The sequence below is a fragment of the Podarcis vaucheri genome (assembly GCF_965113315.1).
Source record: "Podarcis vaucheri genome assembly, chromosome: 12".
Lineage (NCBI taxonomy): Eukaryota > Metazoa > Chordata > Lepidosauria > Squamata > Lacertidae > Podarcis > Podarcis vaucheri.
In genome coordinates this window covers 33,824,336-33,851,140 of record NC_138750.1, presented here as the reverse complement: position 1 = coordinate 33,851,140, position 26,805 = coordinate 33,824,336, and the positions used below count along the sequence as shown (strand labels likewise).

Sequence of the window (26,805 nt, the reverse complement as noted above, 5' to 3'; positions counted from 1 at the left end):
GTTAATCTGGTATATTATCGTGCTATATAGTTAAGAGTTCTGACAAAGAGAAGCTTGCTCTCTTTGTATAATCATGTCTGTTTTAATTAAAATCTTTTCTATAGCCGAAAGGTCACCACTCTCCATTTTCCACACCTAAATGGCAGTTTCTTTTTTTTAAGCACTGTGAATGAGGAGAAATGGATGATACTTAATGGCTAATTCACTTCCATATGCACTTGGAAATGTAACACTAATCCTAAATTGTCTCTTTTCAGTCTCAATCTGCTGTGATGTTGAAATGTTTCATAAGTCACTAGAACTGTTAAAAATGGTAAATGTTAATCTTTTTTTTCTTATCACTTTACTGTGTAGATACTCTTCATGAGACACTACTCTGCCACAACTCATCCCCGGAGGCAGTCCTGGAAACTACTTTTATAAATGTGATTTTAAGCTGTGGATAAGACTTTCAATAGAACACAAACTAAAGGAAAACAGTGTATTTATCCCTTCCATATTCCTAGTTATGACAAATACTTGAGTTTGCTTGCCAGGTCTTGTAGAATGTAACCGATTGGTATGTTACTTGAACTGACAAGGCAGTTAATTTACTTGAATTTTTTTTCCTTTGCACTAATCAGGCACATTGGTATGTGCATTTCTGGAAAATACTGGATAAATGTCTTGTCTGAAATGTTCTATTAAGTAATTTTGTCTCCCATTGCTAGTCCTTGGCAAATGATGATGTACAGTATTTAGAGCCACTGAAGAGTGACAGGAGCCTATGGGACTTAAATACTTTATGTGATGTTGTTGAATAGGAAAAGCAATGCTTTGTCATTTGTTGGCTGCTCTACTTTTTGTGCCTCTTAATAAGCAAATTCTTATATAAATGTGTTGAAGAGCTATATGTAAAAGGCTTGTTTCTGTAAAAGTGTTCAGTATAGTGGCAATCAGATATCTGTAAAAAAAAAATTCATACATTTCTCATGATGAAGTAAGTTTTGCTATATAATAATTGACTTTGTGCCTATTAGTATGTTAAGTTGAAAGAGTCACTGAGTGAACACATTTGGCTTGAGAAGAGGGGAACCCAAATCTTGTGGCTTTGTCTCGGTGGGTTTGTGTGTTCTGGACTGGGGGTGCTTCCTTTGAAAGCCAGCAACAATTCCTATACAGTAAGCCTGCAACATATGTAGAGGTTACGTTCTGGGTGTTGTGCCTAAAGCCAAAATTGTATGTAGTCAATACAGTGGGTGGGTTTGCCAAACCCTTTTTCTACCAAACAGACAGTCCCTTCCCACCCCATTATTATTTTGCCAAGCAGGTATAGCTGGATATGAACAAGTTAAATGTGCATAAGTTGTGGGCTTACTGCATGGTAATTTGGGAAAGAACAAAAAGCTGGTCAACCAGTGTTACTCATCAAGACATACCCAGTAGCAGTCTGTGTTTCTGTTTAAGACTTGTAATTTTTTCAGATAATTTACTAGACAGCATAAGCATTTGAAATGCTTATTTTTGCCCTTCTTTGAACAAAGCTGTTTGTGCATTTGTACCTGTATCATTGAAGTATATAAGTTGCGATCCAACAAAGATACTCATGGGGCTCGTAGAACTACAAGGTTCCTTTGAAATATTCATTGCTCAAAGTATTCCAGTCGTCATTGTTGAAAAAGCTAGCTGCATTTTAAAGTGAAATTTGGCTTGGCTCTTCTGCAGTACAGGAAATGTCAAAGAACCCTTCCACTAGGTGGGTGTCTTCCTTATGCGCACTAATCACTTTGTTGGATCACAGCCATTGTATTGAAAATTATTGGGTATATGAAAATACGGCGGTATCTTGGAGCATTTTGCAAGGTATATTTTATAACCAGAGTTATAAACCTGGAAATTAGAATAATAATAGCTGTATAAAATAACAGGAAATGATACATTAGTGTATTTTCATGGCTATGGCTAGACACTGTATCATATTTGGATATGTTCAATAAAATAACTAGATCGCCTTGGTTTGAAATAAGCATTTTGTCAAGACTGTAATAACATTGTGTTCTAGATTTAAATATGCACATTAGAATGGGCTGAAAAGAGGCTAGATGCATCAATGTTTTGGCTAAGATTTGGTATAAATGTTGGCATGTGAATATAAAACTCATTCTGCATTAAAACATTTTATATTTACATGCTTATTTACCTCTTTTAAAAGGGTAAATAAGCATGTAAATATAAAATGTTTTAATGCAGAATGTTATTTCTCCAGAATGTTTTTTTCTCCAGAACGGCTGGCACAAGAGAAGGTGCAAGATGCTGGTATGGTTCTTGTGGCTGGTTGTACAGCAGACTGCTATAGCCCTGATATTTCCTGTTGCAAAACAGGCTTCCACTAGTGTTGCACTGGATTTCATATTAAGGAAGCAGTATTCTTGCCCTTACACTAGCTCAGCAGCCCTTGAATTAGTGGTCAGAAAACATTGACTCTGGGCCAGAAAATGTATACATTTTTTTTGTCTTAGCCTGAGTAGAGCTTAAATAATATATATTCCTATTTAATATGAGAAGGTTGTTAGTAAATATCTGCTTAGTGATCACTAATAACTGATATAAAAACAAATACATTAACTTCTGTGGGGGAAAGGGTATATTGATTCCCATGCCTCAATCCAGCCATCCAATACGAAGTAGTATAATTTTCACTAGGCATGCGGAATTTACCTCTGCCTGAATTGTGTTTGTGTATTTTATTTTACATTGCTTTGGGCAGATTCATAGGAAGCAGTTGGTTTTTCTTAACATAAATACATAGATTTTACCTTAGGTGTAAGAGCAGCTGTGTGTATGCGTGTAAAGCGTTCTTTGTTCACTGTGCATGTTGAACTATTTATTTGGGTGAATTTGGGAAATCATAATTAAGGTGCTTACAGATTGACCTTATATATACATACTGCTGCTTGCCTTGAGTTTTTAGACTTTGTTTCTTAGTCGAGCTTCAGAGCCCTCTTTCAAAATACGGTCGTACCTCGGAAGTCAAAAGGAATCCGTTCTGGAAGTCCCTTTGACTTCCAAAACATTTGGAAACTAAGGTGTGGCTTCCGATTGGCTACAGGAAGCAGAAGTGAAGAAGTGGTTCTAGAAATGTTCAACATAGAACGAATGCTTGAAAATTTAACAGCTGAATTCATATTCTGTATTAGTGTAGCAATAGAGGGGCAGTTTTACTAAAGAGATGCTTAGCATTCATCTTGCCTTATATCTGAGCTATCTTAATACTAACATAGGCTTGAACCAAAAAGAAAAATGATACCAACTGCTGTCATTGCTCTAAAGCATATTTTTAACTAATATGTAGAGAAGGATACTGGTGGCATGGAACAGTACTCTTGGAATCTGTGCCTGAAAGCATCTGCTTCTTGTTGCTGCATTTTAAAAGAGAGCTGGTCCATAATTTTTATGGTGGTATAAAATCCTAAACTGGCTCAACTGTTTAAAGGCATTCCAATTAGGTATTCAGATGCCCATTAAGAACAATCCTTTACTGCTTCATGTTGTGGAAATGTTGTATATCTTTTTATAAAGTCACGATACCTAGCATTACCAACATGTATACAAAATTTACTTGTTTGCTGTTTTTATATCGTATGCTATGTGAATTCTGTGGGCATTGTTCCATGGTACATGTATAAGTGAGAGAGGTTTTTATTTATTAACCTTCTGCAAAGCAACATTTGTAAAGTTTTCTTTACAGATTAAGTTTATTAATAAAGAGCTCTTAGGAAATTACTTTGAGAGCCAAAGATGGTTGTAGCTGTCTTATGAATGCAAGATTCTTTTTTTAATATATTATTCTTCAGAGCTTTGAATCTCTACAGTGACTTACAAATATGCAAAAAAACCAAACATTTTTCTTTAGCTCTTCATTTAGACAAGCCCAGGTCCTCCTCCCCACCCCCATGTTCATTGTAAGACTTCTGCAGGCCAGCTGATAAGATTCCCTCCTCTGCAGGTAGGCGCAATGTAATGTAATTGGACGTGCATGCTAGGCTTTGTAAATAGAATGAGATTGACCCCCAGCCATTATCTCATTTATCTGATTTACATGGTAAAATCAGGATCTACAGTATTGATTAGAACATAATTAGCTAATTATGAGCAGGAAAATACAGACTTATGTGGGGTTTGAGCACAGCAGGCTGAATTGCTGAAAGATTTCCAAGGGCATGAGCAGATGGAGATCACTTTATTAAAGAACAAAACAGACGTGTTTCAGGTATGGAAGTGTCTAATCAACTTCCCCTGCTGTGCCGAGATACTTGACCTCAATTCAGTATTTTTGTTTGTGGAAAAGTATTTTCTGTCAGCTGCTAATTTTTTTAAAAAAAATATTATTTAACCTCTCAATCTGACTGAGACAAATAGTAGAGCTGTTTCTCCTTCTGTTTCTCTATCCAGTTTACAGTGTTTACAGGGCTATTGCTTCCATAAGCCAAGGTGAGCCTCTTGGCTCTGTCAGTGGCTTGGGAAGGGTAGTGGATCATGCCCAGCCACCCCTGCTGCTAGGACATCTCCAGGGCTGTCCATAGAGATATGTCTGCATCTCTGCCATTGTGCACCAGCTCCATCCAGAAAAGACTAAGGTTGGGCTTGGGTGTGCCTGCTAGCACCTGCCATTTGGTTGCAGTGGCAAACGTAATAGAAGTTTTAACTTACTCATAAACTTTAAATAGTATACTTGCTGCTGCAGTGAAGCACCCGGTGGCAGTCCTAGAGGTGTCCTTGGCTGCTTTGCCCAGTCTTCCTAGAGGTTCATTGGGAGGAGATGACCACCCAGTAAGCTTGTCAGAGCACCTGTGCTGCCACTGCTGCAATGGAAAAATTGGGGGGGGGGGAGAGCCAAGTGAGGAAGATGAGGTCATAGTGCCATTTGCTAGTCTGCCTCAGACATCATTGTATCTTCGGCCGGTTGTGGCTGTTTAAAATTGGAATTTAACAACTTGGCCGACTATCTGGCATAAGGATAAAACTGATTTAGTTCTGATTTACAGTATCATGTTTAGTAGTTATTTAACCAAATACATTGTTTTAACCTTTTCATCTCATTGTTTTTTTAAAATAAGAAACAGAAGGCTTAAATCTTGTAGCCTGCATTTAGCACTTGCTACGTGTCAACTGCAACCCTAGCAAAATGCCAAAAGCAAGTTACATTATACTACTGGTATTAGTTAAACTAGGGACGCGGGTGGCGCTGTGGGTAAAAGCCTCAGCGCCTAGGGCTTGCCGATCGAAAGGTCGGCGGTTCGAATCCCCGCGGCGGGGTGCGCTCCCGCTGCTCGGTCCCAGCGCCTGCCAACCTAGCAGTTCGAAAGCACCCCCGGGTGCAAGTAGATAAATAGGTACCGCTTACCAGCGGGAAGGTAAACGGCGTTCCGTGTGCTGCGCTGGCTCGCCAGATGCAGCTTTGTCACGCTGGCCACGTGACCCGGAAGTGTCTCCGGACAGCGCTGGCCCCCGGCCTCTTGAGTGAGATGGGCGCACAAACCCCAGAGTCTGTCAAGACTGGCCCGTTCGGGCAGGGGTACCTTTACCTTTACCTTTATTAGTTAAACACCATCGCAGCAGTATTTGAAATTAAGCTGCCAGTGTTCAGACATTAGAGGTTTGCAACTCTCATAGAATAGACTCCTGTCTACCATGCAGCTAATGGCCTGGTCTGCGCATTACAGTAAGCCATGATTTGTGACAGAGGTGGGGAACCTCATGCTTAGTGGCCAAATGTGGCCTTCCAAGTCCCTTGAAAATCTCCCTAGGCCATAACCTTCACTGACCCTGCTTCTCACCCTTAATGTTTTTGCTTGGCTTGAATGCAGCCTTGAACTCTGACAGTGCCTTCCTCTTGTCTGTGTGAAGGACAGAGAGGAGGAAACTAGCTTACTGTACAAAGCTAGAAATTTCATTTGTTGCTCTACCTCCTTTTCCTGTGGTCCCATCCACCACTGACATGTGCGTAGAAGGAAATGTGGGCCTTGATTTGAAAAATAAAATAAAAAATCCCACCCCTGATTTATGGCTTACTGTGAATGAGCAACCATCACTTCTGCTTCTAGCCAAGAGAAATGAGCCCTGGTGGCAAGGCAGCACTTGTGGCTTGTTTCTCCCAAACAACCACATGCAGTAAGCTAGTAACAATACAACAGGCACTGATGTGCCTGCAATGCTAAGCTAGCTTCCTTCCCACCCACTGTGACAACAACAGAGACAGGGGAGAAGCTAAGCTGGGATTTTCAAGCAGTGTGCACCAGCACTTTGCTCATTCACATTAAACCATTGTTTACTTTTAACCATGATTCAATGTGACATGCAAATCAGACCATAGTGGGGTGAGGAATGAAGCACTTTTGGGAGCAACCCGTGCTTTTGCCTTCAGTTGAAAAACATTTCTCCTCTGATGCATTTCTTCCAGTGGGTGTTACTCTCAGGGCCCTACCATGAGGAAAAACATCTGAACTGAAGCAGCAAGTTGTCTGGGTGGCAGAAATTGTCAGGGAGAGTATGGGTTCAGCTTTCATCTCTTCTACCCATTCACTCAAAATAGCTTCCACCCCATCCCCTGCTTCATATTAATTGGGCAGAAGAAATTGCTTCGTACACCAGGGGCAAATATGGCTGTATCATATCAGATTTTGTAGGCATGGTTCAGACATAACTGTCTCAATCTAATGAACAATGACTGCGAAGGCAATAGGTTTTTTAAAGCCACAGTTTCTCATTAAATCAGACAAGTATGGTTTAACCTCTTGAGTGCAAACTACAGTATAAATGGGGAATCTGATCCTGGTTCACACATTATGAAGTGCAAGGAATGAGTGGTGGTGTAGAGCATGTTCCTGATCAAATATGCTATAATTTTTTAGACCAAGAGAGTTATGTCTGGTCTGTGCCTATGGTGAATGAACATGGTATGCTGAAGCTGCCATTGGCCATGATGTTCACAGTAATTTCTTTGTCCAATTTTCAGGTTTTTGTAGTACTTCAAAAACCTATTTTCCCAAAGAGAACAAGACAGGAAAAAAATAAGTCTGTGCACCATATGGGCAGCGATGGCGCTATCATGCCACCTTCAACTCTCCAGGAAAGAAGCCTCCAGGTCCTTAATTTATTGTATGTGTTTACTTCATATGTCTTGTTCTCTAACCTATAAAAGAAACTGGTTGAATTTGGAAAATGCACCAACCCTACTAGAAAAGCAAGCTAGCATTTAAAAACTGGTGGGTGGGGGCTAGTTTTCAACTTTAAGAACTTTATATATAAATAACCAGCACCCTGAGAATTGTGATTTGGAAATTGTATAAAGTCTCCACACTTGAGTAATAGATGCCTCTTTGAAACCATGCCATAGTTAGCTTTATTATGTTGTTTGTTATATTTATGTTGGAAAAATATTATGTATGCCAGTATATTTACAGTTTTCCCTTTACAAACATGAATTTCATTTGTTTCTTCAGCAACTCTTAGGCATTGTTGTTCAGTGTAAACTATTTCTTTCATTCTTTAAAATATTTCTTTATTGCATCTTTTGTTGTAGTCCCCATGATGGCTTGTTTTTACCATGCTTGGTAGTGATAGTTGTTACAGCAGATATTTCAGCTTTCTACAGTCTTTCTAACTTTTCTGGGAAAGGATGACTTCTGAGGAATGCAAGTGCTTTGTAACTTTGGCGGTTCACATGTTTCATCAGAGTTTAAAAACAAGCCATGGTTTATTGTGAAATCATACTAAACCATAGTTTGTTTATAACAAGGGTTTAGCATGGCATACAAAACATACTTACATTTTGATTTGCTTATACTTTTGAATCACTTTCTTTCTTGTGGTGGCATCAAGAGTCACCTCGGCAGGAAACAACAATATTGTGAAGTTGCACCACGAAAAATATTTTATTTGAGGTTTAATCTGAGCCATTGATTTGTTTGGAGTTTGGCAGCTGGGAAGGAGGAGTTCCCTTCCGCCAGGTTGGCCAGTGATGCTTTGTAAGCTAGCTATTCCCTGTACTATGCGCCCCTCTTGATTCACCTTAGAGGTATTTGCTCTGTACACTTTTTCATTAGGCTAGCTCCTCCAAGTGATGAGTAATCAGAACCTTCACCTTACCAGAACAGTGGTGCAGTTAGGCCACTTTAGACTTTGTCTTACATGATACTGTGTATAATTTCCCTTACTTTAATATGTGGTAAGCCAGGCATCTTGCATTGTGGCCAGGGGGAGGGATGGACGGATGGGGCTTCCTACTCATTCTTCTGAGTGGGGATTTCTCTCCCTGATTGTATCACTGGTACATTAATAAACAACAACATTTTTAAAAAGCAAAGGCTCGCTAACTGGGATTTTGCCCTTCCTGACCATAGTTTGACATGTAGAAAGTGCATTGCTAGTCCCCTTGTTCAAAATTCTTAGACTTATTCTCACATAAGCAAATCTTTTTGTTCAGAGGTAACTTAAAGGAGCGGGGGATGTATTCTGTTAGCTTTCCCCCCCTTACAGTCTCTGTCATGAAGTACTTTAATATATGTTGAATTGGGTTAATCTGTATATAAATGTGGTTTTAAATGCTATCTCTCGGTGGTATAAAATCAAATTGACATTTAAATATTTTTTTGCTAAAGTATCAAACCTTATGTTTATTTTGCTAGTTCCTTATGTGATGAAATGGATTTAAATCCGTTTTGAAAATGCATGGTGAAGTGAAGGCAGCTACTTGTGAAAAAATATGTCTCAGTTCAACATACTTTTCTTCCTGTTAGCCGCTGCCATGTAGTTTACTTATATTGTATAATGTAAATGTTCTTTGAACTAAGCCGTGCAGTTTTACTTGAAATGAGAGTAACAGAGTTCATTGGGATTTACACCCAAAAACAGCACAGGATTGCAGCCTTTTGACAAAACAAACACACCACTTCTTATAAAGATGGTTTTTTTCAGAGGTATCAAGGCAGTCTTCAACAAGAAGAACTAGGAAAACTGTTTCAGTATTTTCTTCGTTCTGGCTTATTTATTTGTCATTCTTTTTTCCTACCCATCCTCCCATAAGGGAGTTCTGGGCAGCTAACAACGTAATTAAACAACACAGAGAATACAATACAATTAATAATCTACCATCTTCAGGAAAACAGCAGCAGCGAAAATTTCCAGTATAGGTCCTGACACCAATGAAGCCCAGTGGGTTTTCCCAATACTCCTGTGTGGTCCAGGTGGTGAACTTGGGCGGGAATTAAGTATAGTGTCATCACTGAAAACATCCTCTCTTATGTTTCTGCTTTTCTCACCTCTCCAACAGGTGGCATGATGAGCAGGAAGCACCCTACAGATTGTAAAAACTTAGCACAGAAAATAGCTAAGGTTGAAGGCTTTCAAATGTTTTTAGGTTTTAAAATTCAGAGTGCAAATTATGTTCCTGCAAATACTTCTTTACAAATTCAAATTGCGAGGGAAAATAAGTCAGCATGCAGTAAACAAAAGTACCTGGGTATGTGAGGGAAATGCTGTAAGCACTTATGTCCTTATCCAGAATCTCATGTGTGCTGTGATACTTATATATTACGTGTCAGGGGCTGCATGCCATCTTTACTTCATCATTACCAAATGGTTTATTTCAATTAATTTAGAAGTGTGCAGCCGTACCTTGGATCCTGAAAGCCCTGGAACTTGGACGTTTTGGCTCCCGAACTCCGCAAACCTGGAAGTGATTGTTCCAGTTTGTGAACGTTCTTTTGGGGCTTCTGCGGCTTCTGATTGGCAATCAGAAGCTGTGATTTGGTTTCCAAACATTTTGGAAGTCGAACAGACTTCCGGAACGGATTCCGTTTGACTTCCAAGGTATGACTATCACCACAAAGCATTTGGATCTTTTGCTATGCCATCTACAAGATTTGGCCTAAACAGTCAAGTCTGGATTTGGACACTTGAATCTGTCATAGACTCTATCTAGTGTGTCTACGAAGATCCTGTTTGAGTCTCCCTTCAGCATATTCAGCTATGCTTCAACATATTACAGTTCTTGGAAAACTTTTAATGCACAAAGCAGAATTGTTTTTTAGCTGCTATAATAGTCTTAATACAAATACGTTTCTGGACCTTGCGTGTTCTGGATGTGTTGATAACCCTTATTTTATTTTCTATGGATTTGAATTTGATATTGAATATTGAAGAAATGTATCTCTCTCTTATGTAGGTGCGATGAATGCAGGCTCTGCTATCATTTTGGCTGTTTGGACCCTCCCTTGAAAAAGTCTCCAAAACAAACTGGTTATGGGTGGATTTGTCAAGAGTGTGACTCTACATCCTCCAAAGTAAGTTAAAAAGTCTTTTGAAAATGCAGAAGAAGTGAATGTTTAGAAGATGTTTTTCACAACTCGTTGCAGGCTTATATGTGAATAAGAAGGGTTTTTTTAAAAAAGAATAATAAGGGCTTACTTCAATCTGTTGCTGTTATTCTGTTTTACTATTTCAATAATAGGAAACTGCATAGTTGATTGGTTTGATAAAGAGTAATTCATTATTTTAAAAACTATTTGCTAGTCCAAAATTATTCAGTTTTGTTGTAGAGTCATTTAACTGCTATTTTACACTTTTAACATTTAATGATTGTTTACAGGGTATAGTCCAATGTTAGTATTATGCTGATGTGACAATGAAATCGATGGACCAATGTAACTTGTCCATTCATTTCAGTGGATCTGCTCTAAGTATGATTTAGTTAGATATCACTCATATGATATTGCTACACCATTTTAAACAGTCTATATTTTATATATTTCAGTTCATAATTAATATGCTTTCTTATAATCTGTAAAAACATTTAAAGAGACAGTGGACATTTAATTGGGAAAATGTGAATATACTTTTGCTGACTCTACTTCAGAACTTCTAATAAGTGTATGCAATTAGATGGCCAGTGTACAATTTATATAAATGGTGATGTTGAAGCTGTCTGTATGCTGAAAGGGAGACTTGACCAGTATGCTGTTTAAAAAGATTTATTTACTAACTAAAGGGTATGCATAACTTATTTGAATCAGTAACCATAGAAAATCCAGAAGGCAAAAATGTGTTTTTAATTTGCAGTTTTCTTCTACAAATTAAAGAATAATTAGTTTACTGCAAAGCCACTTATTAATAAAATCAGTCTTCCTTAAGAAGATACAATTTTGGTGTAGAATAATTTAAAGCTCACTGTGGCTTGGACATCTGAGCCTTTAAAAAGGCACTTGAAAGCAGTGTTCAGTGTCTGGATGAATTAAAACAGATATACAAATCTAGACAGCCCTTAAAACTGAAACAGTTTTTCTATAGTATGAATTTAAATTGTCTGTTAGTCACTGAGGACTTCTTGCCAAAAGCATTATATCTTGAAGACACCAGATCTTTGATATGCCAAAACTGTAGATGGTTGCATTGCTTTCAGCGTGGGCCAGTTTAACTCCCATTTAAATGAGCACACGGTACCAGAAAAATTGTCTTATGAGGACTCCTTGTGGCTCTGTTTAGTTACATCAGGGTTGTCATTTTAAGGCAATGTTTTAGTCATTTTGAAAAACCTTGTGATCTTCTGTACAATCTGTCTTGCTGAATAACACCTTACCTTAGGTGAAAGTTGTTTTGCAAGAGCTTAGGATTTTTTTTAATGAAGCCTTTTAATACATCTATGCATAGTGTACCTTTAATACCTTTTGGGTGCTTGTAAGTTCTGCAAAGGCTTGTGCTTCCTCCAGAGAATGGTATTACCACAGGCACACTGATATTTCTAGCTGGGTTAAAACCAGGGGAAGGGAGCAGGGGGGAGGAAACACTGAATCTAGCAGGCCAGCTCAGTGGATGGGGTTCAGCCCTTTTCTATCGTGCTGCTGATGCACAAGTCTCTGCTTTCCAGCCCCAAATGGCAAAGTGAGAAAGTGAGAGTAACACCATGCAGGAAACTTCCTATTGCCTTTGCCCTTGAACTTCTTTAGATTGCGGTCTTACGCACATGCACGCACAGGAAGTTGAGTGGCCCTGAATGACTGACAAAAGAATTGCAAACTACAGTTGACAACACCTTCACTTTCTTTCCACCTGGAAATCCTATTTTCAGTAAGTGTCATTTAGGTGCTAGAGCAGTGGAATAGCCCTGGGTTTTTAGGTTTAGCCAAAGCAACCTTCTCCTTGTCAGTAGAGAAATCAGATTTGGAAAGTATCTTTTCCCAAATGAAGATCAAGAAGGGAAAGTTAAATGTCTTCTCTTTCATCTAAAGCACTAGCTCAGTGATGGCCAAACTTGGCCCTCCAGCTGTTTTGGGACTACAGTTCCCATCATCCCTGACCACTGTTCCTGATAGCTAGGGATGATGGGAGTTGTAGTCCCAAAAACAACTGGAGAGCCAAGTTTGGCCATCACTGCACTAGCCCAATGTGAAACCTAATGTAAATTAACAAATACTAACAATTTATTGTTAGAATAGACTCATCTCTGACTTTCTTTTGAATGGAAATGTGTATCATTCAAGAAAAAATAAGCCAAGACTTAGTTACCAAAGGTTACCCTGTCAGGATTCTCTCCTATACAAGTGTATAACTAAAAAGGGTATGCATATTCCTTAGTACAAGCTGTAGCCCTGTGTTCATTGTGAAAATATCAGTATCACTGAGCCACTGATTGTTGCTTGTGTCTTGATAAATTAAAAAATGTGATTTTTCAGATAAGGACAAATGCTTTTTATTTAGAGGCGGTAAACGTTGTTAAATGTTTATATTTTTCACCGATATAGACGGCATACTTTTGTTCATAATATGCCATGCAGCTCTCCTGCAATCTTGTCAAGTTATTTCCCCACCAGCATAACATATTCCCATATTACCCCAGCTGTCAAATAATGACAGTGACTTTGCTTGAGGGCACGAGGGCAGCATCTTTTCTGCTAGTAATAGCGTCACTTTTATGGAATGGGTGATACTTACCACAAAGGTCTGACAAGCTTTCTCATCTCAACAAAGTTGGCGAAAATGTGTTTTAAAAAAGAAAGGAAAACCCCCCAGAATATATACATTTCTATAACTTCCCCTCCCTTTCTTTCAAAAAACGAATACTTGGTTTTTACAGAGCTGCTAACTTTCAGTGTTCTCATGATACTGAGTAGATGATATATTTGCTTCACTTTTAAGAGCCAGTTCATTTACTTTCTCAAGCATTTGTTGTCAGACGTGTATATAAATGGCAGAGGCGTCTTGGAAATAAGTTCTACTGTGTTCAGTGGAGTTACTCTGAGGTAAGCCAGCCACTTCACAGAAAACTTCTAACACAGTGTTAAGTACTAAAGGAAAGGCTCCACTTGCACATGTATCTGTCAGCAAGCTAGAGTAAGAGAGAATATTTATGTATTTTTGACTGTGTTTTAATAATTTGCCGTTAATTCGCCTCTCCGACTAGCTGCCTGTATGTGTAACTATGCGTGGGCATCATTCAAAAATAATCTGTTACAGCTAAGCAACTTCATGAAGCACTAACTGAAAACCCATTGAAAAATTAAGGCATACAGTTTTTAGGAGGAAAGTAATATTTTGATGGGTCTTGCAGAGAGTACATTATAGATCCTTATCAGACTTGTTGCAGTCCACATGGCCAAACACCTAGCCCACATTTGGGCTGCTAAAGGCCACATTGCTCCAGTTATCTCTCTTCATCCATTGGGCACAAAACTGGGCCCTGCCAGAAGGTGGGAAATTATACTTAAGGGGCTAGAAATATATGACTTGTCAGTCAAAATTAACATTGTTTTGCATTCATATTTGAAATTATAAAGCAAATTATAAAGGGCTTTTCTTGCTATTTAGTGCAGTTTACATGCAGCATTGATTATTTCACTACATTGTTAGAATACATTTAATTGGCCCTCTATTAAACGTGGGTAAAGATTAAATATTTTATGTAGCCTTTGTTCTTAGAGTATTTGTGTTAGAAGAAGTTAGGCATTCTTGGTTTTCTGGAATTTGTTCCAGTGTATTAAAATCTAAGAACTTAACTTGATAGACAACTGTGAGATGTGGAAAGCTTTTAAAAGCACAGGCTGTATTATACACGTTTTAGTTTTAGCCAAACTCTACAGATATGTAGGGACGCGGGTGGCGCTGTGGGCTAAAGCCTCAGCGCCTAGGGCTTGCCGATCGAAAGGTCGGCGGTTCGAATCCCCGCGGCGGGGTGCGCTCCCGCTGCTCGGTCCCAGCGCCTGCCAACCTAGCAGTTCGAAAGCACCCCCGGGTGCAAGTAGATAAATAGGTACCGCTTACCAGCGGGAAGGTAAACGGCGTTCCGTGTGCTGCGCTGGCTCGCCAGATGCAGCTTGTCACGCTGGCTACGTGACCCGGAAGTGTCTCCGGACAGCGCTGGCCCCCGGCCAATAGATGTGAGATGGGCGCACAAACCCCAGAGTCTGTCAAGACTGGCCCGTTCGGGCAGGGGTACCTTTACCTTTACCTTTTACAGATATGTAGATGATGCTATCCAGAACTGATGCTATCCAGTACAGATTTTATAAAAGAGCTAAAAAATTGAATACTAATAATTGTATGGATTTATATAATTGGACATCAGTAGTTTTTGTATTACTGATTTATTAAATTCTGTTAGAATAAAGTAGAAACAGAGAGATGCAAGTTCTTTCTGATCTGTATTGATTATTCAGTTTTCACATTAAAAAAGAAATGGAGATGATGCACAGGTAGGGAACAGGATGTGTTTGCTACCCACATGTCTTAAGATCCGATACATGCAAGTTCCGTGGATGGGATAATTGTGTCTTGGCTGTTTGTATGGTGGGCAGATGAGGGAGTACTACAGTCACCGCACTTGTTTCCTCTGTCGTCTCTCTGCTGTACAAAGAGCTTTGTGGTGACAGCCAGATGCCTTGGAATTGGTATATGGGTCAGTTTCAATATCATAGCCAGCCATAATGTGTTGCACATGGAACTTTTGGTGCTATGGGCCATTCAGACTAGTAATCCTTATTGGCAACATAACACCTTTATAACCAAAACAGCTTTCTTACTGAACTCCTAGCACAGAGATGGGAAACATGTCATCCAGATGTTGCTGGCCTACAACTCCCATCATTCCTGACCATTGACAAAGGACACTTAATATTTAAAAACTTGTATCCCCAAATTACAAGATTTCTGTGTGTCCAGGATCTACAAGGCAAAAGTTGTCTCCAGGCACTGATGTGAGTAGTCCTAGGAATGTAGGGACTTGATTAAACCTTGCTGCCACCAAAACAGCCACTTTTTTAAAAAACCAATGTTCAGTAGTTCTAGTCCCAGTGGTTTCTGGTGTTTCTTCCTTAATGGGGTACCTCAAAGAAGTCAAAATTTTCGTTTAGTTACTCTATATCTGTTCACTTTGGATCTGACTGAGTAACCAGTGTGCTGTTTGCAAAGCTCTTTCCCCTTAGCCTTAAGACTTCAGATATGTAGGTCCTGAAAAGAGCGTCTACTAAAAGGCTGGAGCTGCTGAGCAAAATATAAAGGGAATAAAGAACACACTTGCCTCATCCCTTGAGATTAGCTGGACCCATTTTACTCTGTAGGTGAAGGATGCACAGTGGTAGAATTTTAACAAATTACTGTAGTCCAATTGATAAAGGCATTTGAGAGGACAACTCTTTCTAGCTCACATAATAAATATGGCTGGCTTGATGATATACCTGAATGAACAGAAGGCCTATAAGACAGCATTGTGTCCAGCTTGGTCTCATATTCCACAGTCAGTTTCAGCTCTGATTCCTAATAAGGGAACATATGTATTCAAGCCCTTGGACTGCAATAACCTCTAAAATAAGAAAGCAGACTTGCTGTTTCCAGAGCCAATACAGACATCTCTGTATAGAAATACCGTATTTTTTGCACCATAACACTCACTTTTTTCCTCCTAGAAAGTAAGGGGAAATGTCTGTGCGTGTTATGGAGGGAATGCCTACGGGTGGCATGCCTACGGATTTTCCTCCTCTAAAAACTACGTGCGTGTTATGGTCGGGTGCGTGTTATAGAGTGAAAAATACGGTACTTTGATTCGCCTCTTGTCATATCCTCCTGGAATTGATCATGAAGATGCTCTGTTACCATCTTCATACACGCCAACCTGGCATGTTGTTGTTTGTTTTCAGTGGTTACACCTATCTTTTATTCTGTGTTTGGTTTTTGGCAAAAAAGAAAAAAGATACACTTCTTTGGTGGACACTGCTTTCTCACATCAGCTGATAATCTTTCTTTTTTGTGAGTAAATAGTAACCTTTGCTATGACATATTAGGATGAAGCATTCATTCTCTTCCTGTTTCTTTCCCGTAGTCTTCCACAGTCTTGGAATCTTGATATTTTGCTCATAGTTAACAAAGTGTGTGCTTACCTTTCTCCCATTGAAACCAATGCAGCTTAAAAGTGCTTAACTGGATCTTGCACTGTGCTTTTCATTTCTACTAACTGCAAAATGCCTTATGTGTTAAATATAGGGTGAAGTGGATGGAATGAAACACAAGTATCAGGTAACTGTTAAAACATGTAAAATCAGATCTCTGTTATGCACTTCAAATGATAGTGGTTGCTGGAAAAGATATATACATTTACTTTAGCATGAATACTTAAAAACAGCTTTTGAAATAATGCTAATGATTTTGCATTATGGTATCATATGTATATAAGAGCACATATCCTTAAGATAATTGTGCATGCAGTGCAGTGCAGAACCAGGAGAGATTACATTGAGTGGAGATGAAGCCAGGTATATCTTTTATTACTGGCACAGTCAGTTATTTTTCAGTACAAAGAAGCCCGTGCCTTGAAATGAAAAGGAGCTTGCTTCAAGGAATAAAATAGGAGGAGCTATTGTAGGGCAAGGGTGAGCACACGTCTGTGTCTGTTACACATAAGCAAATCCTGAGATTTGTGGCTGAAGCCCCTTTGCTTGCAAGATGCTGTTGGTCATTGCAAAGTTTCCTAAACATTTCAGGCAGACTTCCCTCGCCCCCCACCCCAAGGCTCATGAGTGATTTACCATACATGTGCATCAAATATGGCTGCGTCCTTTTGCTTTGACATACCACCATAAGGAACTGAAATTCATTAACAGGCTAAGCTTCAGGTTTTCAATCAGATCATAATCCCCTCCATCCCAAAGCTGCATGCCTTCATTTCTGTAGAGCATGTGTTACTCGGGGAATTAACTTATGAAAATGCCTTCACTGAGACACATGACCATTTGCACGGCCTTGTTTACCATTAATCATATTTCGTCAACTTTACCTGGTGGGGGGAACTCTACCTAGGAATTGTGCTTCTCCATGTTATGTACTCTCAAGAGTCAGACAAAACCAACCGAAGCCTAGTACCTTGTACCTGGAGGGAGATATTTGATCACATAGAATAGACCCAGCTGAAGCACAGTATTGTCCACGTCCAGCTATGGGTTTGTGCTAATGAGCAAACATTTGAATAACTGCTAAACTGCCAATCTTCCAAGTGTTCACTCAGCTTTAGTTGTGCACTATCTGACTTGGCCTTAACCCCTAAGTTTTGTGCAGTAATGATGCTTTGAATGTATACCCCCACACACATGTTCAGTGAGTGCGCTTGTGAAGATATTCACAAGTAATTTTGACCTAAACACCAGTAAATTTTTGCACCAGGGTCCCTTTCCAAAGACATGGAATGTTGACATTGTAAAAATTCAAGTGCAAACTTCTGAGGGTCTGACATCCTACTATGGTGTTAGACTGTATCCAGAAGGGTCAGTCGTGTCCTATTCCTCGAAGAACAGCTGGCAGTTCTAAACTATCATCATAATGGAAATGGATCCTCATATTGGAGAATTCATTTAACCAAAGTCAAACAGCTACTAGAATATCAAAGTGTTCCAAATACTTAGTACCATAGTTCCCAGCAGCTCTCTGGTGAAAAATGTCAAAGTTCTGCCTCCTCTCCTAGTAATGTGATTCTCTGAAGTGTGATGCAGCTGCTTTAAAAGCAAATGAAATCTTAGATGGCATCCAGTGGAAGTAATAGTTCCTGTGTATTCAGCTCTGGTTAAGCTGCATCTGGAATATTGTGCCCGGTTCTGGGTGCCACATGTGAACAAGAGCAGTGACAAAACTGATGTGTGTTTCGAGAAGGGCATCCAGGATGGTAATGGGTCTAGCAAGTCCTATGGGGGGGGGGGATTGAAAGAACTGGGTAGAAGATTACAGGTCGTCATGATAATGATCTTTAAATATCTGGAGAGCTGTCATGCAGAAGAAGAAGCAGATCTGTTCTCTGTTGATTCTCAACTTCTGTATATACCTAAAGGCATGTGGGTGGGTGTGTTTGTAACATCATTAGCCTGTGTCTCCTGTAGCAGGAAAAATTGAAGCCCCCCTTGGGCTACTATTTTAATTTTCCACAATGCCCCCGAGAAAGCTAAATCAGAGGTATTATGGGAAGGAAATCGTAGTGGTGGTTTCAAATTGCCTGTTGCTGACTGCAGCATGGCTGCCAACTACAAGATAAGTAGGGATGTGGTGCTGTGGGTTAAACCACAGAGCCTAGGACTTGCCGATCAGAAGGTTGGCGGTTCGAATCCCCACGACAGGGTGAGCTCCTGTTGCTCGGTCCCTGCTCCTGCCAACCTAGCAGTTCAAAAGCACCTCAAAGTGCAAGTAGATAAATAGGTACCGCTCCGGTGGGAAGGTAAACGGCATTTCCGTGCACTGCTCTGGTTCACCAGAAGCGGCTTAGTCATGCTGGCCACATGACCCGGAAGCTGTACACCGGCTCCCTCGGCCAGTAAAGCAAGATGAGTGCCGCAACCCTAGAGTCGGTCACGACTGGACCTAATGGTCAGGGGTCCCTTTACCTTTACAAGATAAGTGCTCTGGGACCCGCTGTCGTAAAAGAGGGCCCACAAAAGGGCACTTTTCCGGGATTCCCTAAAATCTGAAGCCAGCCCTTTTCTCACATCCTATTTTGCTGGGCAGAAAATTACAAATGGATACAGCTGTTTTGACTGTCAGCAGACACTCATTCCCACTTTGAGCAATGAAGGATCGAGTGCCCTTTGCAGCAAATGGCACCACCTGCATAATTTAGAAACACAGGTGTGTCAGGGAGAGGGAAATGGTAGAGGAAGCCAAGTTTTGTCACAATGCCTCTAGTTGGCGACCCATTTCTAGATAGTACTCATTATTTCTAATCTTATTTAAATTTTCATTTTATTTTATGGCTTCCTTCTCATGTGATATACACAATATGTGGGCAACTCCTTCGCTTTGGTCCCATAGTTCAGGAAGCCAATATTTCCAGAGCAGCAACACCTTTACAGCATTTTCATTTATCAAGTTTGATAGCTAAAACATGCATTTAGATTCACTTCTTTAATCTAATTTACTTGCTTGTAAGATTCTTTAGACTGCATGCTTTTAAATGAGTGTACTAATAATTAAGGTCTCATGCTGACAATAGAATTATAAGCAAATTTGCCAACAAAATGTAGTTCACCATTACTACTTCCTATTAGCAACCTGTGATTGCAAAGTTTGGTTATTATTTGCTTAACTGCAAGAGCCCATATTAACTTTAATAGAATGACTATTGGAAAAATAGATATGGCTCTTTTACTTAGAACCTTCCTCATAAACTGTTAAATGGCTACAAAACTTTGTATTTACTATGTAGAACACAAATGGCAATTTCAAATAGAGTTTTCCAGAAAGGAACCAATCCCACCCTCAAAAAAAAAAAAAAGTGGTAGATGAATATATATGATGCCAAGGTTTTCCAAAAGTTTAGCCCTTGAAAAATTGAGCAATTATCCAACAAGCCTTGGAAGATGATACATTCAAATGTTTCAAAGACCTCATTATAACGATTTTTTTGTTTTAAAAATGCAGTTGTGTGCATTTTTTTCATACGACATTTTTAAATGCATCACTGTGGAAATTTGGATGTGTTTGTTTTCTTTTTAAAGACATTTAGCATGCACTAGTGATGGTAATTCACTGCCTTTTGTTTGGTATTTAAAACAGCGGCAGGATGATTGAGTGTAAACGAAGGGTCTGGATGGAGATCATCTGTGAGGAATTCCTTGGTGTGGGAGATGAGCCATTATAGTGATATCTCTTGTGACAATCCCAGCAGGAAGAACACTGATCCATGCAGCTATAACCTCTGGCAAGAAGTCTGGAAGTAGCAACAAATTGGATTTGAAAGCAAGATTGTTTTATCATACCATCTCATAATCATTTTTACCATTGGCTGTCGTCTTTGTGTACTACATAGTGCCTAACAGCTATTTCCTATTCCTCTATCATTTTTTACATGAAACTGTTTTTTATCATACTTAACAGTTTAGTAGGAGATTGCAGCAGATAAGACTTACTTCTTTTTTCTTCTTTTATCGATCACTTGTAGCCAAGTAAGATTGTCTTCCATGGAAACAAACTTAACAGTGAGTCCGTAAGTGACTGTGGAGGCCAGTTCTGGATCCACACGTCCTTCCACAGTGGGGACATAGGTTTCCGGGCAGGAGTTGATCATAGTGAGGTTCGCCAACATTCCTTCCTCTTAGCTCGTTTCTCATTTTTGCCCTGAGTTCATGCTTCTTCAGAGTCCACAACACCTTGGTATCCATACCATAACATAGTTTACATTAAAAACTTTTGTGTTGAGTTGGTATCTCCTCATTCCAGGGATCAGATTGGTAACTTCTGATGTCTGCCTACTAATCAGGGCTGTCTTAAGCATATGTGACGCCGGGGTGCAAAGATCTGCCTGACGCCTCCCCCCCCCCCCCAGGTTGCCCAGTCACAGGCGCGCAGGAGGATGGAGTCGGTCGGCCAGCCGCCTCAGTGCCTTGCTGGCTCGGTCACTCCCGAACTTGCAGCACAGAGCCGCCCACAGCAGAAGAGCCTGCCACAGTGCTTCGGCCAATGGGCGGGCTCTTCCCCAGAGTCAACTCTCTGGCCCCAGACTCGGCCTGGCGCCCCCGAGAGCCCGGTGCCCGGGTGCCCCACACCCCTAGCGCCTATGGGTAAGACAGCCCTGCTACTAATTCAATATTATTCAAGGGTTGAATACAGAAGGATAAAGAGACACCAATATTTGTAACTCACGTAGTAATAATAGGCATTTATAGTCTGCTTTTCTGAATGTCCACAGTGAAGCCTGATCATAAAGGTACAGCTGTCTACCAGTTTTTAAAAGCAGGTAACCAATAATATGTAATATAACCAACAGATTAAACAAAGCAAAGACATTTCAGTTGTTAACAGCAGATGGTGAATGTTGTATAAAGCTTCCATTCTTATTTGAGAGTGAGGGGAGATTACAATGAATTTTATTTTTATTAAGAAACATTTTCACATAGCACTAAAAATGTAGTTTGACTGTATAAGATTAGGTAGTACTAGAGAAGGTTAAGTGTTGCACTTGAAAATAAAAATAGACTAAATAACATTTACATCTTCTTTGCAAAAGATAGCAGGGGATTTCTGGATTGTTCCTATTGGTGTGTAGAAGGGAAGAGAACCTCAATTACTCTACTTATACTGTTCTTCCAGTTAAAAGTTACTTCTTAAAATTGCTTGCACAAATAGTTAACAAGTGAATATAATTCTAAGTGCATTATAATTAACTCTCCCTAGAGAGTGCACAATTTTTTTGTGATTGTTGTAGCTGACTTTAAAAAATATCTTCTCTAAATCCTGAAGACGCACTTGCATTGTTAAATTCTGGCAGCAATTAAATTTATCTCTAGCTTTTCACTAAACATATCTTTGGTAAAGGATGAAAGTGATTATGTGGTTCACTGGTTTGAAAACTCCTTTGGGTATGTTTGGAGAGTCTTGCATATTTTGCATCCTCTGCCTTCAAAAGTTTATATGCACCGAATAGCTGCAGAAGCTTTGTCATATTTAGCTACCAGAAGTTACTACCTGAGCAGCTACTTCCTTAAGAGTTAACTTGATTAACAGATTGAAGTAACAAGTACTTCAGCAAGATGTCTGCAAACTGCATTCATTAAAATATAGTATATGTAATTTTGCTAAATGCATCTAAAATACTTTAGCATAAGTGGAGCATATGCAAATTTGGCCAGCTTGCATTTTAGTAATTAGGATTGGCACCTCAGGATTCAATAACTCTGAAATGGACTTCAGATGGTAAATATTAGAGGCCTCCTTGATTATGGGTTGCCCAGAAGTATATATTAGTCTGCTTTATGTACTGTGCCCTCTGCAAATGTCCAGTACCATTTTAAAATGGTGGAAAGGGCATGGAAGTAATGATTTAACTTAAGCAAATAATAATAATAGTAATAATAATAATAATAATAATAATAATAATAATAATAGAATCTGCTAAGAGGAAATTAATCTTTTTATAGCCCAAACAGCAGTATCCTTACACAAATGAGAAAACTCACATATTTGAAGAAGTACTATAGAAACATTAAAGATGTTTTATGTGGCAGGCAATGTCAAAGCAGAAAAATGTGACGAGGGAAGGTCCATAAAATCACAGGTTAGTAAGGCAAGCAGAAAAAGTAGGAGTAAAGAATAAAGCCTTCAGAGTGCAGTAATGGGCATATCACAATAGATGAAAAAAGGTATTGGAACAATGTATAAGGTTACTGCAGATGAGGTCAGGAGTTTCACTTAGAGATTAGGATAATGTGTGTTAGGAAAATTAGAGCACATAGCAGCATGGCACCAAGTTAAAAATGGAAAATAGTAATAGATGGCAGAGACAACTGGCAGAGATGATCTTAGTGATAGAAAAGCAGGGGAAACTGGGATATGGGAAATTGTAGAATTGTGGGTAGAAGAAGAAAAGTCATCTCAAGTTTAGTCCTATCTAGTTTAGTCACCCCTAAACATGTTCTGTTTCTTGGTTCTGTATAAACTGGCAACTACAGCATGGGACCATCTCAAACTCTAACTTAAGAAGAACTTAAGACATTCCTTTCCCTTTTCTCAGGAAGATTGTTGTCTTGTGTGAATATTCAGTGGGTCAAGTGAGTGGTGACCTATATTTTCTCCCAATAAAGTTCCATGCATGGGTGCAGAACAATGCACAATGTTGTTGAAGTGTTGCGTTATCCTAGGTCTGGGCCACTATCATAGGGCTATTTTTGCAAAGACACTTTAGTTTTTTGTCTGAAATATAAAAGTCATCCAACAGCTTAAGTGGAAATGTATTTAAGATTGCGCTAATCAGTAGAGGGATTCATTTCATAGATAATAACCCTACGTAGCATGGATACAACTGTGGGCAGAGCCCATCTTAAAGCATTTCCAGTGACTTTAGCAGAGTAGCACTCTGCATAATTTTCAGTGCCTGTAATTTACAAAGAGTGAAGAATTTCTGAGCTTTTGAAGCCGCACTAGTTTTGACCTTTCAGTTCCTGTGAGCTCAGCAAAAGGTTGCTGATTAATTTTGCCCCTTAAACTGTGGTAGCTGGGTTCTTCATTCCTTTTTTAATAAACAGGCCCAATTTTAATGCTGCTGACTTAGATGTAATAAAATATTCTTTGTGCTAGGCTTCCACTGTATTAATAAAAGGATCTGTATTAGCAGTTTACAACTAAATGGCATTGGAACATTCAGCTAGCTTGCATTAAATCAATTTTATAGGACGACTGCTTTGTCTTGTCTCATACCTGGTATTTTTCAACCTTATAGGACAAACCTGTTTCTAAATAAGCATAGAAAGAAGGGTGTAAGTAACACGTTTTGGAAGACCTTTCCACAGAAAGATCATTTACTTCCAATGGTTGTTTTTATTCTTAATACCGTGAATAAGTGTGACAACCAAACTAATAATAAAGCTGTTACCCAGTGTGGAGAAGAGATCAATTTACAGCAGAAGAGTAGTACTCTTTTCTTCTTAATGACACATAGTCAAAATGTGCAACAATAAATTGAGTGACAAGTGCTGGCATGCGAGCAGTGGCTGAAAAGGATGAACTGAAGTCCTACAGACAGTTGCACAACTTTGGCATATCTGTTTGCTATATGGTTGCAATGTCTACTTATACTACGTCATTGCCACATGTCCATTTATCATACCTCAGGTGCAGGCCCATACAAAACTCCTTATTTGTGGCTTGAAGAAGCATCCACAACAAATCAGAGATCTGTGGCTTCAAATTTGGTGGCATATGCAGGTCATTAGGTCTTCATCAGAGGCTCTCTTCAGAGCACTTCTTCCAGTAGAAACACAGAGGGTGGCTGCAGGACAGAGGACCATTTTCAGTAGCCCATTACGGAATACTTTCCCCAATGAAGCAAGCCCTCATTCTGGCACCAGATCATGATTTTTCTTTACCCCCAGGCATTTAATTGTGGATGTTTTCTTGTCTGCTTCTTGCTGCTTGCTAGTTTGTTTTTAATGGTGGGTCATACTGTAATCATGTGAGGGGTTGTAAGTTTTAACTTACTAGATATTTATGTATGACTATTCTTAGTTAGTTTGACTTTTTGTTGTATGTATTTTGTATGCCTTTGTTGTATAATAATAATAATAATAATAATAGTAATAATAATAATAATAATAATAATAATAATAATAATAATAATAATTTATTTGTACCCTGCCCATCTGGCTGGATTTCCCCAGCCACTCTGGGCGGCTTCCAAGAAAGATTAAAAATACATTAAAATATCACACATTAAAAACCTCCCTGAACGGGGCTGCCTTCAGATGTCTCCTAAATGTCAAGTAATTGTTTATCTCTTTGACATCTGATGGGAGGGCGTTCCACAGGGCGGGTGCCACTACCAAGAAGACCCTCTGCCTGGTTCCATGTAGCTTTACTTCTTGCAGTGAGGGAACCGCCAGAAGGCCCTCAGCATTGGACCTCAGCGTCCAGGCAGAATGATGGGGGTGGAGATGCTCCTTCAGGTATACTGGGTATATACAGGTATATATTTGTCTCAAAAACCTTGTGGTGTATGGTTATGAATGTATAAAGGAGTAATAATAATAATAATAATAATAATAATAATAATAATAATAATTGTACTATCTATGGTAGGCTAAAGCCAAACCTACAGTAAGTGTACTTACTCAGATGTGTGGAGGAATATAGCTTGCTGCCATTGGTTCATCAATCACAGTATGGTCTACAGCAGGCATGGCCAAATTCAGCCCTCCAGATGTTTTGGGACTACAGTTTCCACCATCCCTGACCACTGGTCCTGTTAGCTAGGGATGATGGGAGTTGTAGTCCCAAAACAACTGGAGGGCCAAGTTTGGCCATGCCTGCTGTAGACCATACTGTGATTGATGAACCAATGACAGCAAGCTATATTCCTCCACACATCTGAGTAAGTACACTTACTGTAAGTTTGGCTTTAGCTGCGATGGCAGCAATTTTTCACAGTTTCAGAGTTTTTCACAGCCCTACCTAGAGATACCAAAGTTTAAACCTGTGACATTTTGCATTCAAAGTGATAGACCTTTCCTTCAAATCAATCATACATTGATAGTTGAAAAATTGATAGGCTTCACATGATCAACACATGTTTGAGCACTGCCATGTCTAGCAGATATCTGGAGGCTTGCCCTTTTAATAAATACTATAGTGAAACTTTCCCAGGGGTAATGCAATGACGAACTTACATATCTCTTCCAGTCAGTTTCCTCTTTGGACATAATTGTGGAACTATAAAATTTATAAATGTAAAGCATTTATGTACCTCCTGATCATTTCTTCCAAAACCTGAAGCCTCTGTCAATCTAGTTAAAAAAACTTCTTCCACAAAAAAATTATACCATTTGATATTAAGGGGGGGGGGGAATCTCAAAGCGGTTTACAAATTTTAGTACTAATTGCTTCTTTTTTGTTCCACATATCTTAATATAAGGAAATCCAAGTAGACTAGTGCTTCCTTATATTCATCTGAACAATTTTGTAATAGTATACAGTAGAAAAGGATTCTCATGAATGTCCTTCAAAAATTATGTCAGGAACTGGGAGCAATAGAGTAGGCTGTAAAATGAACTTTTAGAATATTTTAAACTGAGATAACTAGTGCTAAAAAAAGTGGTAGCTCTTTTTCCATTATCCTTCCACTTTATAAGAAATGGTTTCATGCCATTTCTTTCAAGAAAGGACTTTTTCCCATTATGTGATTCTAAAAACGAACTACTGTCTTCAGCTTTGCTGTTTTTAAAAGTCTTTGTTAGTAACTTTGGTTCCCAATTCATTACTGCAGTCAAGTAGTTCAGAGCCTGGTGCAGAAGATAAACCCTTTGCAAATGAAGACAGCATCCATTTTCCTTATACCTCAGGCCACACTGAATTGATTGCGGTAATAAAATGACAGCACCTTGTAATATACTGACGGCTTTTTAATTTGAAAACTAGCTCGAGCCTGATTCAAAGCTTGTTTAAAGCTAATTTATGGCTTGCGTAATTTTCAGCTGAATCCAGGGTAAAGGATAATGTATGAAAACTGATAAGAGTTAACATAATATATTCAAATGTATCATGTTGCAGAGACAGAAATTTCCTTTTTTTCAGAAGCATCAATTTTTTTTTAAAAAAAGTATGTTTTTGTGCTATGTACAAATATGAATGTAAACAGTAATTGGAAATTTCATAACGTTTATTTTATATGTATCATTTTTATGTTTGTAAGACCTACACTTGTGGTGTACATATACATTATTCCTTGAAGAATCATGATTGCACCATCAAAACTGACAAAAGTTTAGTGCTTTCTTATTGTCATAGTCATTAGAAATTGTGAAGGGCTAGCACACTTAGAGA

At 39.1% G+C, this 26,805-nt stretch overlaps 1 protein-coding gene across 9 annotated transcripts in view; it reads left to right on the top strand.

Moving 5' to 3' along the window:
- PHF14 (PHD finger protein 14) overlaps positions 1–26,805 on the top strand; it is a 136,239-nt gene that overhangs the window by 69,135 nt on the left and 40,299 nt on the right. For 4 of the 9 annotated variants that reach the window (XM_082193895.1, XM_082193893.1, XM_082193897.1 and 1 more), the window contains 2 exons: positions 10,205–10,322; positions 16,507–16,539. In XM_082193895.1, coding sequence (XP_082050021.1) covers positions 10,205–10,322; positions 16,507–16,539 — 151 coding nt within the window. Of the gene's footprint in view, positions 1–354; positions 2,167–10,204; positions 10,323–16,506; positions 16,540–20,052; positions 20,083–22,412; positions 23,259–26,805 lie in introns of those variants that run through there. The other 5 variants (XM_082193898.1, XM_082193894.1, XM_082193896.1 and 2 more) reach the window with 4 other exon arrangements.